At 33.5% G+C, this 17,110-nt stretch overlaps 1 protein-coding gene across 1 annotated transcript; it reads right to left on the reverse strand.

Moving 5' to 3' along the window:
- Positions 1-1,305: 1,305 nt before the first annotated feature.
- Positions 1,306-8,633, reverse strand: LOC145053505 (plasma membrane ATPase 4-like). Its single transcript, XM_079001557.1, has 13 exons — positions 8,383-8,633; positions 5,620-5,739; positions 5,280-5,516; positions 4,013-5,147; positions 3,788-3,952; positions 3,466-3,704; positions 3,345-3,377; positions 3,163-3,244; positions 2,901-3,061; positions 2,547-2,720; positions 2,277-2,459; positions 1,904-2,085; positions 1,306-1,815 (listed from the first exon to the last, which is right to left on the reverse strand). The coding sequence occupies exons 1-13, from the start codon at positions 8,446-8,448 to the stop codon at positions 1,719-1,721; spliced, it is 2,874 nt and encodes a 957-aa protein (XP_078857683.1). The 5' UTR covers positions 8,449-8,633; the 3' UTR covers positions 1,306-1,718.
- Between the last annotated feature and the right edge of the window lie 8,477 nt (positions 8,634-17,110).

Genomic DNA, 17,110 nt, shown 5'->3' on the forward strand with positions numbered 1-17,110 from the left:
ATAATAATAATAATAGTAGAGATTGCCTAAAAAATTACAACTCTTATGTGCCTCATCACTTGTTACTATGATCGGCAATTTTTGACATGCTCTACAACACGATACGAAATAAACGAGTTTAGGTTGAGTTTTTCAACCCGTTAACCTACCAACTCACCGACCAGTCAATCTGTTTATTAAACATGTCATATATGAGTTTCTCAAAAATATACAAGTTGACCCGCCAACCAGTTTAGAATTTTAATAAAAAAAAGTTATATATTTTTTTTAAATATATTAAGTATCATACACTATACAGTTTATATTTTATATTATAACAGGATACCCGATACCATTGGCTATTTGATATTTGACATTTGCCCTAAATAATCTCAGTATCTCACAAACAAAATCGAATAAGCTCTCTCTCTCTCTCTCTCTCTCTCCCCCTTGAACAAACTCAAGAAGAACTGCGGATGAATGATTGAATCATTATCGAATGACGTTGACGCCTGAATGTGAACAATGAACGCACAACGCGGTAGACAATCGATTTGTTGCCATCCAACCCACAAACACAAGAATCCAAATCTGACCTACAAACCCGCCAACCTGTGAACCCGTATAAATAAATGGGTTGACAGGTCATATATACGTTTATGTTACAAACCTGCCAACCCGTGACCTGTATGGTTAAATGGGTCGTATTTGAGTTGGTATATTTTGACCCGCCAATCCGAACACGACACGATTGTCAGACCTATTTGTTACATAATCCTTGCATAAAAGATCAAAAGATCAAAACTCATAACATGGTTATCCATAGAGCGAACTCGTAATTTATGCTTCTCCTGATTGCCATAATTTTATGGTATAATGTTAAGTAAGCATATAACCTTATCTCACATTCATTATTTCATCTTGACTTTATTCCACTTTATCTACTTATGTAATATAACTCCGACCTTATTTGACTATCATTCGCACAAGTCTAATTTACATCGAAATGAAAACTCCCAATCACTCACTTCGACCTTCACGACTAACATAAATAGGCCAATACCCTACAGAGATAGTAAATTCACATTCATAAAAGAAACACGGGAACCATAGATGCACTTGCTATGAACATCAGCACCATGGCAGAATGTCAAGTCCACCCATCAGGCCTCCTTGTATCATTTGATATATAAAATGATTTAACTTGCAAAATTTCAATTTATCAGTTACTGAATAAGTTATAGAAAGTATTATTTGTACTTAATTTATATATCCGAGATATATTTTGAGTTTTAAGATTATATAAACTATGATTGACGCATGTACTTAAAAGACAAATATCACAAATGTTAAGAATAAAACTTGTAGATTACAAGTACCAATTTGCAAATTGGTTTTGTTCATTACATTGATTAATTCAAACAAGAGAGGAGCACATTACACATGCAAAACAGAGTATCGAAGGGAAAAAAGAAAAATAACTAAAACCGAAAATGTTTTAACTTTGCTTCATGGCTAACAAAGTATGAAGCGACCAAACACAAACCCTTTCGCAGGTATACTCACAAAGATAGATTTTTAAACACTCGAGGCTGCATTGCAGCACATAGTATGTCTCCCCCATGGTTTTAACATGGTCTTCTAGTTTTTGCCTCGATTCAGTAATAAGTTATAAAAAAAAAAAAAAGAAACGTAAAAAACCGACCCTTTTTTTTCCCTTATCATTAATCAAAACTTCCTCATACTGTATAATGTTGTTGAATTGTGTCAATATCAAGCCCCTTCAGTTTCACCACTGACTCCACGTGACCCTTGAGTGTCAGCACCTCCCGAAGCCTATATAAAAAACCCAACCGTTTCTTAACTTCTTTCATACATAAATAATAAATAATAAATAATAAACAATAAATGTATGTATCTTTACCTTGCAACTTCAGCACGTCTTTTGGCTTGTTCAGCGATTTCAGAAAGTTCTCTGTAGCTGCTTTTCTCGTTGAAGATGTTTGAAGTCTCGGGTGCTTGAAGACCGTGTAGAGTCCTCTGAGCAAGAGCCCATTGAGCCTCTCTCTCCTCTCTTCCATAATCTTTCTTGGTGGTGAAAGCAGTCTATTCAAAACCACACAATAAAAAAAAGTTTTAGTTTTAAAACTAATGACTAGTAATCTAGTCATGGACTACTATAGTCCAGACATGGACATGTCTGGACTATGCTAGTCCGGTCGACATGGACTATATCCTAGTCCAGTCGACATGGACTACAGCTGTGAGATAGTAAGTGGTAATAAAAGATTTGGTACCTTGTTGTCAAGCAAGTTGTTCCAGGCCTTGCCACTAAGGATATACCGGATGGCAAACTTCATGATGTCGAGAGGGAAATAGAATACGAGACTGTAAATCCAGACAACTCCGGCCCATTTCCACCCACAACCTTTGATTCTTGCGAAACTCCAATCCGCGTACACTGCTATTAAAGTGGCCACCTGGAACATATAAAAAAAATATAAATATAAGTTTTTTAGAGGTACGAAATTTCACAATTAAAAAAGAAAAAATATAATTTTTTTTACCAATTGTGCAGCTAGGAAAGCGCCCATTAGAAGGAATCCAGGTCGTTCAACGAACGACCAACTGCGAGAGCGAGTCACAAAGATCAAAGCCTGGCTCACAATACTGACTTGTAAATACAAAGCAGCCATCATCTCGGTTTCACTAGTCCTCAGAGATTTCACTCCAAATTTATCCTGTGTTAAAAACACAAAAATCAGCTACAAAAAAAGGGATAATTTGTTTGTTGGCCGTGAACTTATTGCCCATTATGTAAATCAGGTACACAGTTGTCTGACTCTGATGCAGGAGCCCAATCCACATTGGAACTGGAGCTTCTACACTGTCTGCAAAGATATGAATTTTTATATTCTTACGGAGAAGAAATCGGTGTCTTTCATGATCCAGAAGAAGATAACGGTCATCAAAGCTAAGTAACCTCCAAGCACAATGCCAGTGGCAAAGATCTCTTTTAGTTTCCAGCTATCGGGTAATGGAGATGGCTTCACTCTATCCTTTGAGATTGTCATGATTGTCCCTATAATATTTAAAAAAAAAGGAATCAATAAGATAATTCAAGTGTTAGGTGTAAATTAATATCCAATAATTAAAGTTTTTTTTTTTTTTTTTAAAACTTACCGTCGTTTAGAATTGCAATAATAAGAACCATGAAGGGAGAGAAGTCAAACTTCCATATCAAAGCAATGAACATGAATCCAAACTACAAAAGATGTAAAATATTAAATAAATTAGATTCAATCTCGTTACTCTATATTCATTATAAAATGATTTTGAATTTTGAATATTGTTCGTTAACTTACCACAATACGGATAGTGATAGAAACTGCATAGATCTGCAAAAACGATTTAAAAAAAATAAACAATTTAGTAACTATGTATCATTTTTTTTTACCAAGTAAATAAATGTTGTTTTTTACTCACGGTGTAATTTTTCATTCTTTGGAAAATAGCTCTGCTGGTAAGAACAGCACTAATGATAACACTAAGCCCAGGTTCAGTAAGCACGATATCAGAAGCACCTCTTGCAGCATCTGTAGCATCAGCAACAGCGATTCCAATGTCAGCTTTTTTCAAAGCAGGAGCATCATTCACACCATCACCAGTCATTCCACAAATATGCTTCCTCTCTTGTAATTTCTTCACAATTTCATACTTGTGCTCTGTATATTCACAATCACATTCACAAATTTAGTGTTCAAGTAGATTTTTGAAAATAGGTTGCTATTGTTGTGAAGACACTAACCAGGGAAGACTCCAGCGAATCCATCTGCTTTCTCAATCAACTCGTCAATAGGAAGTGCAGCAATGGACTCATCTTTGTGTCCACCGAGTAAAGAAGAAGAAGGATACATGTTTGTTCCCATTCCAAGTCTTCTACCAGTTTCCTTAGCAATAGCAAGTTGATCACCTATAAAACAAATCAATTTTAATTCCGATTTTAACAAAAGCTGAAAAGTTTAAAGTTTACCTGTAATCATCTTGACATTTACACCGAGATTTAGAGCTTGTCTAATGGTTTCAGCGCTGTCATGTCTTGGTGGATCAAAGAGAGACAACAATCCAACGAACTGCCATGGACTTCCGGGGCTATCTTTGGACTTTTGAGGGACTTCCTGTCTTGCAACAGCCAATGAACGAAGGCCACGTTCAGCGAATTTATCAATCATGGCGTGAACTTTCTTCTTCAAATCTTCTTTGCAAGCACAAAGGGTGAGAATTTGTTCAGGTGCACCTTTGCTAGCTCTATGCCAGTTGCCTTCACCATCGATGTAGGTCAAAGCAGTTCTTTTGTCTACAGGGTTAAACGGAAAGAAATGAACTTCTCTGATTCCAGCACGTGCTTCTTTAGGATCAGCTAGGGTTCCAACAATGGCAGCGTCAATGGCGTCCTGGTTTTCAGTCCTTGATGCCCTAGCAGCTTCAAGCAACACCTGTTCCTTATCGATACCTTTCGCAAACACTTCGATTAAATTTTTATCGACCGAAAGTTTGTTGAGTGTTAGAGTTCCGGTTTTATCGGAACAAAGAACGTCCATTCCTGCCATTTCTTCAATGGCTGTCATTCTTTTGGTAATCGCGCCTTGTTGTGAAAGCCTGTGAGATCCGATAGCCATGGTGACGGAAAGAACAGTCGGCATAGCGATTGGGATTCCTCCGATGAGCAACACCAATAGATTGTCGATTCCTTGTCTGTACGGACGGTGTTGGATCGGGTACATGACGACGATTTCGATGGCCATTCCGACGGCGATGGAGCAGATGCAGAAGTTTCCGATTGAGGTGAGAACTTTCTGGAAATGTCCGACTTGGTTTGTGCTGTCGACGAGATGTGCGGCCTTTCCGAAGAAGGTGTGGACTCCGGTGGCGATGACGACGGCTTCGAGTTCACCTTGTTTGCAGGTTGAACCGGAGAAGACTTCATCGTAGGGGTTTTTCGTCACCGGAAGGGATTCTCCGGTAAGTGCGGATTGATCGATTTTTAAAGGATCTCCTTCGAGAAGACGAGCGTCGGCGGGGACGATGTCACCGAGCTTGATGCTGATAATGTCTCCGGGAACCAAAATCGCAGCTTCTTGTTCACTCCATCGACCATCTCTCAAAACCTGCAACAAAATTGATATATTAGATTATATGATTCTGTTTTATTTAATAATTTTTTTTTAATTAAAATTTTTGAAAGTAGAATGTTATAATAGGGAAAAAAAATGAAGGAAATTAAAAAATTAAATTATTACCTTGGTTTTAGGAGCAAGACCAGCCATAAGTGCTGCAGCAGCATTTCCGGCGTTGTTTTCTTCAATGAAACTGATGGTGGAGTTGATAACAAGGAGGCAGACAATACCAATGAAATCTTGATAATCTGGTGGCTTTCCACCACCATTAGCAAGTGCAATTGCCATTATAGCTGCAGCCTCCATAACCCATGATAGTGGATTCCACATAAACCCAAGAAACTTGAGGAACTTGCTCTCCTGTATATCCAAAAAAAAACAAAATGTTATTATACATTATACTTATGTAATAATTTTATTATTATTATTTAAAAAAAATAGATTTGGATGTAAAGTATATTACCCTCTTTTCCTCCAATTTGTTGGGTCCGAAAATTTCAAGCCTCTGGGCTCCTTCATCTGAACTCAAACCTTCACGGTTACATTTTAACTGCTCAAACACCTCCTCGATTGGTACCTTTTCCTGTAGTAATATAAAAATACATGATGAGACTCTGTTTGACAGATTAACTGAAAAGCTAGCTTTTAACTAAAAAACTAGTTGGTAGGTGATAAGTTAAGTATTTATGACTTAAATAAATTATTAGTTGTCTTTTTTTCTGTTGAAAAAAGTTCTTACTGATCGTCTATATAAAAAAATGAAAATGTAAGGGATATTTTCAAATTTGTTTTCTTGTAGTAATATAAAAATACATGATGAGACTCTGTTTGACAGATTAACTGAAAAGCTAGTTTTAAATGAAATTATCAGTTGTCTTTATTTCTGTTGAAAAAAGTTGTTACTAATGTCTATATAAAAAAAATGAAAATGTAAGGGATATAGTGAAATTTGTTTTTTTAAGTGAAATAATATTATAATTTTTGGACTGAATAATTATATTATTAGAAAATTATTATCAAGTCATGATGAATATATACATATTTTTCTTTCCAATACTATAACTAAGATATTTGAAAAAAATAATAATAGCAATAATGATGTCAATAAGATAGTTATACAGATCTATTAATACGGAGATGTATAACTAAAATAATAGGAAACATCAGAACATGATGTTGAATAACGCAAGTTGACTTTCCACTAACACAAAGGGTCGGGTCGGACCCACACACGACGAAGGTGCCAAATTTCATCGAAAGTTTATTCACCTCTATTTATTAATATATCTTTAAACTTTAAATATATATCTACCAATCAACAAAGGCACGTTATTCAAAAAAGAAAAAGTCCAAACTTATTATTAATTAATTATTAGTATATATAAAGTAAAAGTGAAGCATGGTCCATGACTATATAAGCACCATTTTTCTTTAATTTTGAATAGTCGTCACATTTGATTTTTAGAGTCTACGATTATGAAATCTAAACTTATTATTAATAGATATCAAAGTCATAAAATATGTGTGGCATGAGTTAAGCCTTATATAGTTGACATGTTAGGTATTTTTATTTTTTGTATATATAATTAATATGGTAGACAATATATATCTATGTCGTTATCTTGAGGTATTAATTAGTCACTAAACACCCATTTTGAATTATAAGCAAAACATTAATTATATGAGATGTAATCACCAAAAACTGCTTGACTTCGAATTTTAAAATAAACTCAACACTGTCTGTGAGATTATTATTTCACTTGTTATATAATTTATAAAGATATTTTTATTTTAAATAATATAGAATATTGTAATAAATATAATTATTCTTGTAGAAAAAAAAAAGTCAGCAATTAAGAATAAATCCAAGAAAATGCGTGAGGTACTGTTCGTTTGTGAAAGGTGCTTACAAAAGTGAAACAGTCAAACTAAAAAAATCATCGCAATGGACAAAATAAAGTTTCAGACTTTTACGTACCACGGACTAAGCAAAATATATTCTCTCTTTAATATAACTTTTTTATTTTATTTTATATATAATTAATTTGAAATCCTAATATTCCTTAGATTAAATTTCGCAAATTTTTTAGACAACTCAAAACAGATTTCTATTACTATTAATATATAATCAAGAAAAGTTAACTGATAACCGAAAAAAAACTAATTGAGTTAATAAATTAGTGATAATAGGAAATATTAGCAATTAATTTGTTTTAGAAAACAATTGAATTACTATTAGGCATTTAGCAAATATATTAAAGTCAAATATAGAACATATTAAATGTTGTTTAGATTTTAGTGTAATGAAATTAATGAATACCACACATCGCTATTGTTGACAACTAAAGGTTCATTCTTGTATGCTATGCCAGAATTGTTGTACCTTAAGGTACTTGTTTTTTTTTCTAAAGATATTTACTTTGTAAGATTATTCTAGTTGTACTTAAGGCAAAAAAAGGATGTACTTTCACCTTTTTGGGTAAAAGGAAAATAGTCAACTGTCAATTAATGGATAAATAAAATTGGATTCACCAAGATACAAGGATAAAGGATTCCCCCTTGAATCCAGTGAAATCATTTCCCTAAAATGTGGCGATTTTAACAAGGATGATGTTTAATCTTTAATCTTTATAATCTACAGGAGGAATCAAAAGGTTTTCCCTAAAATCCCGAAAGGAGTAAAATCAAATCTCTGTTCTTAGAAAAAGAAGTATTAAATATTTAGATCGATTAAAACGTACGGAAGTAAAATGATTCTGATGAAAACACAGGATGAAACAAAATGATGAGGAATAAGTATGCAATAGCTGGAGTATCGAATCAATGAAAAGGTAGTAAATAATTGATTAAAGAAAACAAATAATTAAGAAAACAGACATAGAGACAACTAATTTGTCGATTAGCATTAAAAAAGTAAATATACAGAATCATTAAATTGATCTGTAATTGGTATTAAACAATGAAAAATAACCGGCAAATCAGGTTGATTGTTTGCGAAGGAAAGTTATCACATGCAAAAACTCAACATATCAATAAAAAAATCTATCAAAAACTAAAATCACGGTGTTTTGGAGATTCAAATGAACACGCTGTTACAGATGTTAATGAATTTGAATCGAAATTGTAACTGAAAGAGATCTAATGATTCTCAATCGATATCTGATTACAGCTAACAGATTTTTGGAGTTAAGGAAGAAGGAAGGGAATAAGAGAAAGGGTTATATACCAGATCGACGGTTTCATTTTTGATTCCTTCCAAGCTAAGCGCCATATCACCACCCATCTTCGACATCAGTGAACGACAGCAGCAAAATCACGGCAGGAACTGCAATTCGATTGGTGAAATTAATGGATGAAAGCGAACACCGGCGCTGCCAGCATCAATGCTAATAATAATGAGCCCCAAGGGGAAAATCTGCGGAGAGAGAGGAGAGAGAAGTGTTTGTGTGAGGAAGGGGCTCTTCACCTGAGTGATATAAGAACAGGAGCATCTCTTTATACTTCACCACACACCCCCTCCCCTAAGTCACCCCTTCCATTTATTAATTATTATTTTCAACTCAAATTATTTATTACTATTATAACATTAAAAAAAATTAAAAAAAAAATCAACCTATTTATATACATTCCTTAACTGAAAATCATGAGTCTATTAGGATTTGTATATGAAGCTTAATTTACATTTGGAATATCATTATTAGAATTAGATTATAAGGTAAATTTGAGTTTTCTAGTTAAATAAAATAACTATTTGAGGTCATATATATATATATATATATATATATATATATATATATATATATATATATATATGCAGAAAGTATTACGTATTTGCACATGCAGCCGTAACAACATATGGTCTCGTAATATAAGTAGTTCCAATGGGCGATGCTCCTTAAATGTATGAGGGATGGAGGGATATTCTATTAAACGATAACATTTTCGCATTGTAAAAACATGATTTTCTCTAATTAGAAAAATATGTTTTGTAGGCTTTGAGTACGTATACATATGGATATTTGTTATCCATCTATCCAATATTTAATGGTATTGCATTCACCATTAATTGGGTTATGTAACCATATGTTACATGTTAAAATGGCAGTTAAGATGAATGACATATCCACTCTAAAAGTAATGTACTCATAATAAAATATGGAACCAGAAAATAGGGAAATTAAGTGGTGTCACGTAGGAAATTTTGTTATGACTTTTCAACACTTGCGGCGATGATAAAACTAGAAACAACTTCTTCATAGAAAAAAATTTCAAACTAAGACCAAAGGTGGAGGATATGTGATCGTAAAGATGACATTCGATAAATACCTTACGTTGACCAGTGTCTTGTACATGACAGAGGTCTAGAAGAGTTTTGTGTTTGTAAGTTTTCTTGAAAAGTTTGGTTTTTTCATGTATTTAAGTTGGATAAATTTGTATTGTACGAACATGGAGTGTTTGTTGGAAAGTTTATGCCCTTGGTACTATATATATATGTTGAATGAAAGAGTTATCGGGAATAATAATATTGAAACAAGAACCATTTTAGTTTGCATGCTTGAGTCTTCAAACGTGTGACATGGTTGACTTGGCCACATTAAGTTTAATTCCTTGTGACCTTTAACTTAATTAATTTGACTACTATAACATCTTGTTTCTTGTCGTTTCTTATTTCAGAAAATAGGGAAATTAAGGTATGTCACATAGGAAATTTTGTTATGACTTTACAATACTTGCGGCGATGATAAAACTAGAAACAACCTCTTCATAAAAAAATCCCAAAACTAAGACCAGAGGTGGAGGATATTTGATCATAAAGATGACATTCGATAAATACCTTAAGTTGACCAACGTTTTGTACATGTCGAAGATTTGGAAGAGTTTTGTGTTTGTGAGTTTTCTTGAAAAGTTTCGTTTTTTCATGTATTTGAGTCGGATATTCCATTAAATGAGAACAATTATGCATTGTAAAAACAAGATTTTCGCTAATTAGAAAATATGTTTTGTCGGCTTTTGAAGACGTTTACATATGGAAAGCCGACAAAACATATGGATATTTGTCATCCATCTATCCAATATTTCTTGGTATTGCATTCACCATCAATTGAGTTATGTAGCCATATATTACATGTTAAATTCGCACTTAAGATGAATGACATATCCACTCTAAAAGTAATGTACTCATAATAAAAGATGAAACGATAAAATAGGAAAATTAAGGGGTGTCACATAGGGAATTTTGTTATGACTTTTAATACTTACGGCGATGATAAAACTAGAAACAACCTCCTCATAAAAAAATTCCAAAACTAAGACCAACGGTGGAGGATATGTGATCGTATTGTAAAAAAAAAGGGGGGGGGGGGGGGGATGGAGGGATATTCTACTAAACGATAACATTTTCGCTTTGTAAAAACATGATTTTCTCTAATTAGAAAAATATGTTTTGTAGGCTTTGAGTAGGTATACATATGGATATTTGTTATCCATCTATCCAATATTTAATGGTATTGCATTCACCATTAATTGGGTTATGTAACCATATGTTACATGTTAAAATGGCAGTTAAGATGAATGACATATCCACTCTAAAAGTAATGTACTCATAATAAAATATGGAACCAGAAAATAGGGAAATTAAGTGGTGTCACGTAGGAAATTTTGTTATGACTTTTCAACACTTGCGGCGATGATAAAACTAGAAACAACTTCTTCATAGAAAAAAATTTCAAACTAAGACCAAAGGTGGAGGATATGTGATCGTAAAGATGACATTCGATAAATACCTTACGTTGACCAATGTCTTGTACATGACAGAGGTCTAGAAGAGTTTTGTGTTTGTAAGTTTTCTTGAAAAGTTTGGTTTTTTCATGTATTTAAGTTGGATAAATTTGTATTGTACGAACATGGAGTGTTTGTTGGAAAGTTTATGCCCTTGGTATTATATATATATGTTGAATGAAAGAGTTATCGGGAATAATAATATTGAAACAAGAACCATTTTAGTTTGCATGCTTGAGTCTTCAAACGTGTGACATAGTTGACTTGGTCACATTAAGTTAAATTCCTTGTGACCTTTAACTTAATTAATTTGCCTACTATAACATCCTGTTTCTTGTCGTTTCTTATTTCAGAAAATAGGGAAATTAAGGTATGTCACATAGGAAATTTTGTTATGACGTTACAATACTTGCAACGATGATAAAACTAGAAACAACCTCTTCATAAAAAAAAATCCCAAAACTAAGACCAAAGGTGGAGGATATGTGATCATAAAGATGATATTCGATAAATACCTTAAGTTGACCAACGTTTTGTACATGTCGAAGATTTAGAAGAGTTTTGTGTTTGTGAGTTTTCTTGAAAAGTTTGGTTTTTTCATGTATTTGAGTCGGATATTCCATTAAATGAAAACAATTATGCATTGTAAAAACATGATTTTCTCTAATTAGAAAATATGTTTTGTCGGCTTTGAAGATGTATACATATGGATATTTGTCATCCATCTATCCAATATTTCTTGGTATTGCATTCACCATCAATTGAGTTATGTAGCCATATATTACATGTTAAATTCGCACTTAAGATGAATGACATATCCACTCTAAAAGTAATGTACTCATAATAAAAGATGAAACGATAAAATAGGAAAATTAAGGGGTGTCACATAGGGAATTTTGTTATGACTTTTAATACTTACGGCGATGATAAAACTAGAAACAACCTCCTCATAAAAAAATTCCAAAACTAAGACCAAAGGTGGAGGATATGTGATCGTAAAGATGGCATTCCATAAATACCTTAATTTGACCAATGTCTTGTACATGTCGGAAATTTAGAAGAGTTTTGTGTTTGTGAGTATTCTTGAAAAGTTTGGTTTTTTAATGTATTTGAGTCGGATATTCCATTAAACGATAACAATTACGCATTGTAAAAACATGATTTTCTCTAATTAAAAAAAATATGTTTTGTCAACTTTGAACACATTTACATATGAATATTTGTCATCCATCTAACCAATATTTAATGGTATTGCATTCACCATTAATTGGATTAACCACATATTACATGTTAAATTGGCAGGTAAGATGAATGACATATTGACTCTAAAAGTAATGTACTCATATTAAAAGATGCAACTAGAAATAGGAAAATTAAGGTGTGTCACATAGCAAATTTTTGTTATGACTTTTCAATACTTGTTGCGATGATAAAACTAGAAACAACATCCTCATAAAAAATTTCCAAAACTAAGACCAAAGGTGGAGGATATGTGATCATAAATATGACATTCGATAAATACCTTAAGTTGACCAACGGCTTGTACATGTCGGAGATTTAGAAGAGTTTTGTGTTTGTGAGTTTTCTTGAAAAGTTTGGTTTTTTCATTTATTTGAGTCAAATATTCCATTAAACGATAACAATTACGCATTGTAAAAACATAGTTTTCTCTAATTAAAAATATATGTTTTGTCGGCTTTGAACATGTCCATCTATCCAATATTTAATGACATTGCATTCACCATTAATTGGGTTATGTAACCATATATTACATGTTAAATTGGTAGTTACGATGAATGACTTACCAACTCTAAAAGTAATGTACTCATAATAAAAGATGGAACCAGAAAATCGGGAAATTAAGGTGTGTCACATAGAAAAATTTGTTGTGAATTTTTAATACTTGCGGCGATGATAAAACTAGAAACAACTTCTTTAGAAAAAAAAATCCAAAACTAAGACCAAATGTCGAGGATATGTGATCTTAAAGATAATATTCGATAAATACCTTAAGTTGACCAACGTCTTGTACATGTCAGAGATTTAGAAGAGTTTTATGTTTGTGAGTTTTCTTGAAAATTTGGTTTTTTATGTATTTGTGTCAGATATTCCATTAAACAATAACAAATACTCATGGTAAAAACATGATTTTCTCTAATTAGAAAAATATGTTTTGTCGGCTTTAAACACGTATACATATGGATATTTGTTATCCATATATCCAATATTTAATTGCATTGCATTCATCATTAATTGGGTTATGTAACCATATATTACATGTTAAATTGATACTTAAGATGAATGACATATCGACTCTAAAGTAGTGTACTCATAATAAAATATGGAACCAGGAAATAGGGAAATTAAGGTGTGTCATGTAGGAAATTTTGTTATGACTTTTCAACACTTGCGGCGATGATAAAACTAGAAACAACTTCTTCATAAAAAAATTCCAAACTAAGACCAAAGGTGGAGGATATGTGATTGTAAAGATGACATTCGATAAATACCTTAAGTTGACGAATGTCTTGTACATGACGAAGATTTAGAAGAGTTTTGTGTTTGTGAGTTTTCTTGAAAAGTTTGGTTTTTTCATGTATTTTAGTCGTATAAATTTGTATTGTACGTACATGGAATGTTTTTTGGTAAGTTTATGCCTTTGGTGCTATGTATATGTTAAATGGAATGGTTATTGGGATTAATAATATTGAAACAAGAACTATTTTAGTTTGCATGCTTGAGTGTTCAAACGTGTTATATGGTTGACTTAGCCACATTAAGTTTAATTCTTTGTGACCTTTAACTTAATTAATTTGCCTACTATAACATCCTGCTTCCTTTCGTTTCTTATTTCAGGGTCATGGGTCGGAAGTCAATTGTGTAAAGGCTTTGGGCCTTAAGGAGGCAAAGTTTAGTCCTTGTTGGAGGAGGTAATTATGATTAAGAGATTTATCCCTTGAATTGTGTTTTGGGCCGAAGGGTAGAAAGGGAAAAGTCATAGGCCATGTTCTTGCATGAAATATGGATTTTTTTGAGATGTTTTTAGTCTAACATATTTAGATAATATTGTGGGGCTTTTCAATACCTTTCTGTGGATATAAAGATCATCAAAAACGGAGTTGGAATGAAGAAGTTATAACTGTTAGAAGTTAAAAGGGTTTTAGGTTTAGCCTAGTACGTTGGGCGTATAGGGTGTACGTTGGGCATACTAGGCAAGGATGATCGCGGAGATTCAACCTGGTACGTTGGGTGTACCATGAGTACGTTGGGTGTACGGAATCAGAACCTAAACCCTATTTTCGGGGTTTTAAGCACTATTTAATCTCCTTAACTTCCTCAAACCCTTTCCGTTCTCAACTTCAACCTCCCCAGCGTCCTCCCTTGACCTAACCCTATTTTGAGTCGTGTGAGCAAAATAAGGTGTTTTTAAGTGCTTTGGAGTGTTCTTGGTGCAACGTGGAGAAGAAGGAGCTCATTGGAGAAGTGTTGGTTGCATTGGAGCTTGTAGATCCAGATCTTGTTCACCTCGATCTTTCTTTTGGATGTATAAAGCTTGAATCTAGATGATGTATTTGTTAAATCAAGCTAGTTTTGGGTGTTATGAGCTTTTGGTCACTTTAGTGCATAAAGTTTAGATCTTGAAAGTTTGTGACCTTATTATGGATAAAGTTGGAAACTTTATCCATCTAAGCATCCTATTGATTCAGATTTGAAGGTTGGAGACATAGACTTAATGGATTAAGTTTAGTGAGATGCACTTTTGGTCCCTTTGAGACTTAAAGACTAGATCTTGGTCGTTTGGACCATCCTAATGGATAAAGTTGGAAACTTTATCCATTATGGAGCTATTAGGAACTATAAAAATATGATCTTGGTCCTTTTATCCCTTCATAGGAGCAAGCAGTGCAAAAGGGAGAGTATCACAGTGTTTCAAGGTTCTTCGATTCAAGTGATTTTTCATCACTGTACTTTTAGCTCGGAGGCACCAATGCTGACCCACTAATTTATGTATCCTGGTATATAGGATGTTGTTATGTTGTAATGATCTGTTAGATTTGTATCCTGGTATATAGGATGTTTTTGTGTTGTAGAGTTCTGCTAAATCTGTGTATATATCCTTATATGATAGGATGTTGTAGTAGTGGAATGTTGGTTAGAGTGCTAGTAGATTGGTTATCATCTAGTGGAGTGCCCTAAGGGTTGTATGTAGTCATATAGGATAACCTGACAACTCTTGATCTAGGCTTTCTTTCTTGTTCCTTGTTTGGTTGTGGATCTAGAGTAAGATCATTTGTTTCTTGTTTCTTGTTCCTTATTATGGATAAAGTTGGAAACTTTATCCATCTAAGCATCCTATTGATTCAGATTTGAAGGTTGGAGACATAGACTTAATGGATTAAGTTTAGTGAGATGCACTTTTGGTCCCTTTGAGACTTAAAGACTAGATCTTGGTCGTTTGGACCATCCTAATGGATAAAGTTGGAAACTTTATCCATTATGGAGCTATTAGGAACTATAAAAATATGATCTTGGTCCTTTTATCCCTTCATAGGAGCAAGCAGTGCAAAAGGGAGAGTATCACAGTGTTTCAAGGTTCTTCGATTCAAGTGATTTTTCATCACTGTACTTGTAGCTCGGAGGCACCAATGCTGACCCACTAATTTATGTATCCTGGTATATAGGATGTTGTTATGCTGTAATGATCTGTTAGATTTGTATCCTGGTATATAGGATGTTTTTGTGTTGTAGAGTTCTGCTAAATCTATGTATATATCCTTATATGATAGGATGTTGTAGTAGTGGAATGTTGGTTAGAGTGCTAGTAGATTGGTTATCATCTAGTGGAGTGCCCTAAGGGTTGTATGTAGTCATATAGGATAACCTGACAACTCTTGATCTAGGCTTTCTTTCTTGTTCCTTGTTTGGTTGTGGATCTAGAGTAAGATCATTTGTTTGGTTGGCTATCTCACCTTTGGTTAATTATGGTTACGCACTTCATGGAGGTTAGCTGGTAGCGGGAGAGTGTGTTTTGAGAGGACTAATAGGCAGTAGTGAGTTGTATGATTAATGTTTGCATGTATTATGTGCCTACTTGATCCTTGATTATTTATATGTCAACATATGGTGGGAGTAGGTTGAGGCGGTCATGCTCTGTGCGGAATCCAACAAACCTAGGAGCAAGCTAGACGGGCCCGAAAGGCAAGCCAAACTTATGTTTTGGGTTCAGGAGCAAGCCAAACATAAGTTGTGGGCCCAAGAGGCAAACCAGACTGATGTTGTGGGCTCGGGAGTAAGCCAGACATGAGTTGTGGGCCGGTAAGCAAGTCAGACTCATGCTGAGGACTCAGGGGTAATCCAGTTTGTTAGATGTGGACCAAGTATGCATGTTGTTATATGTTTGTACGGTGGTATTTTGGAGGAAAATCATTAAGCTTTGTGTTTACCCAGTTGTTTATGTTTTTCAGGTTTTATCGGTGATCATAAGAAGGCAAAGGCGAGGCTGTACACGTTCATCAGTAGTATTGTGGATTACACGTTTCTTATATTACTTTGATTTTCAATAAATGTACTTTGGAATAAACGGTTTTCTTAATAATGGATTTATAATTGGGAAGTTTTACTTTAATAAAAATGAAAATTTTTTGTTGTGAAAATGGGACGTTACACCTACATCCCAGTTTGACATAAATTACAAGTGTAAAACATGTATTAAAGCCAAAATAACAGGATTGTTGTTTTCCATTCGAATGAAAGGAAAACCAACCCACTTAATGTACTTCACAAAGATGCGTGTGATCTAAAAATTAATCATTATGAGAGGTGGCAACAAGTACTTCATTATGTATATTGATGATATCATAAAATATTTGAATATGTACTTACTTAAGTAAATGAGAAACAATATATAAGTTTTTCTTATATATACATGAAGATGAGAATCAACTAAACAAGAAAATTTAAGAGTTATAAAGTGGCAGAAAAGTAAACATATATAACCATTTGCTGAATTTTTTTACTTAAGTTAGAATATGACACAATTTCATTAATCCATATTCACCTCATCAAAATGGTATTGTTGAACAAGAAAACTATGGATTGAAAGAATTGGTGAAAGTTATGTTAACAAGTTTTATGTTAAGCCAGAATGAGGAAACTATATGTAAGCTTGTTTTCTT

This window comes from Lactuca serriola, chromosome 5 (assembly GCF_051521515.1).
Source record: "Lactuca serriola cultivar US96UC23 chromosome 5, Lser_US96UC23_V15, whole genome shotgun sequence".
NCBI lineage: Eukaryota > Viridiplantae > Streptophyta > Magnoliopsida > Asterales > Asteraceae > Lactuca > Lactuca serriola.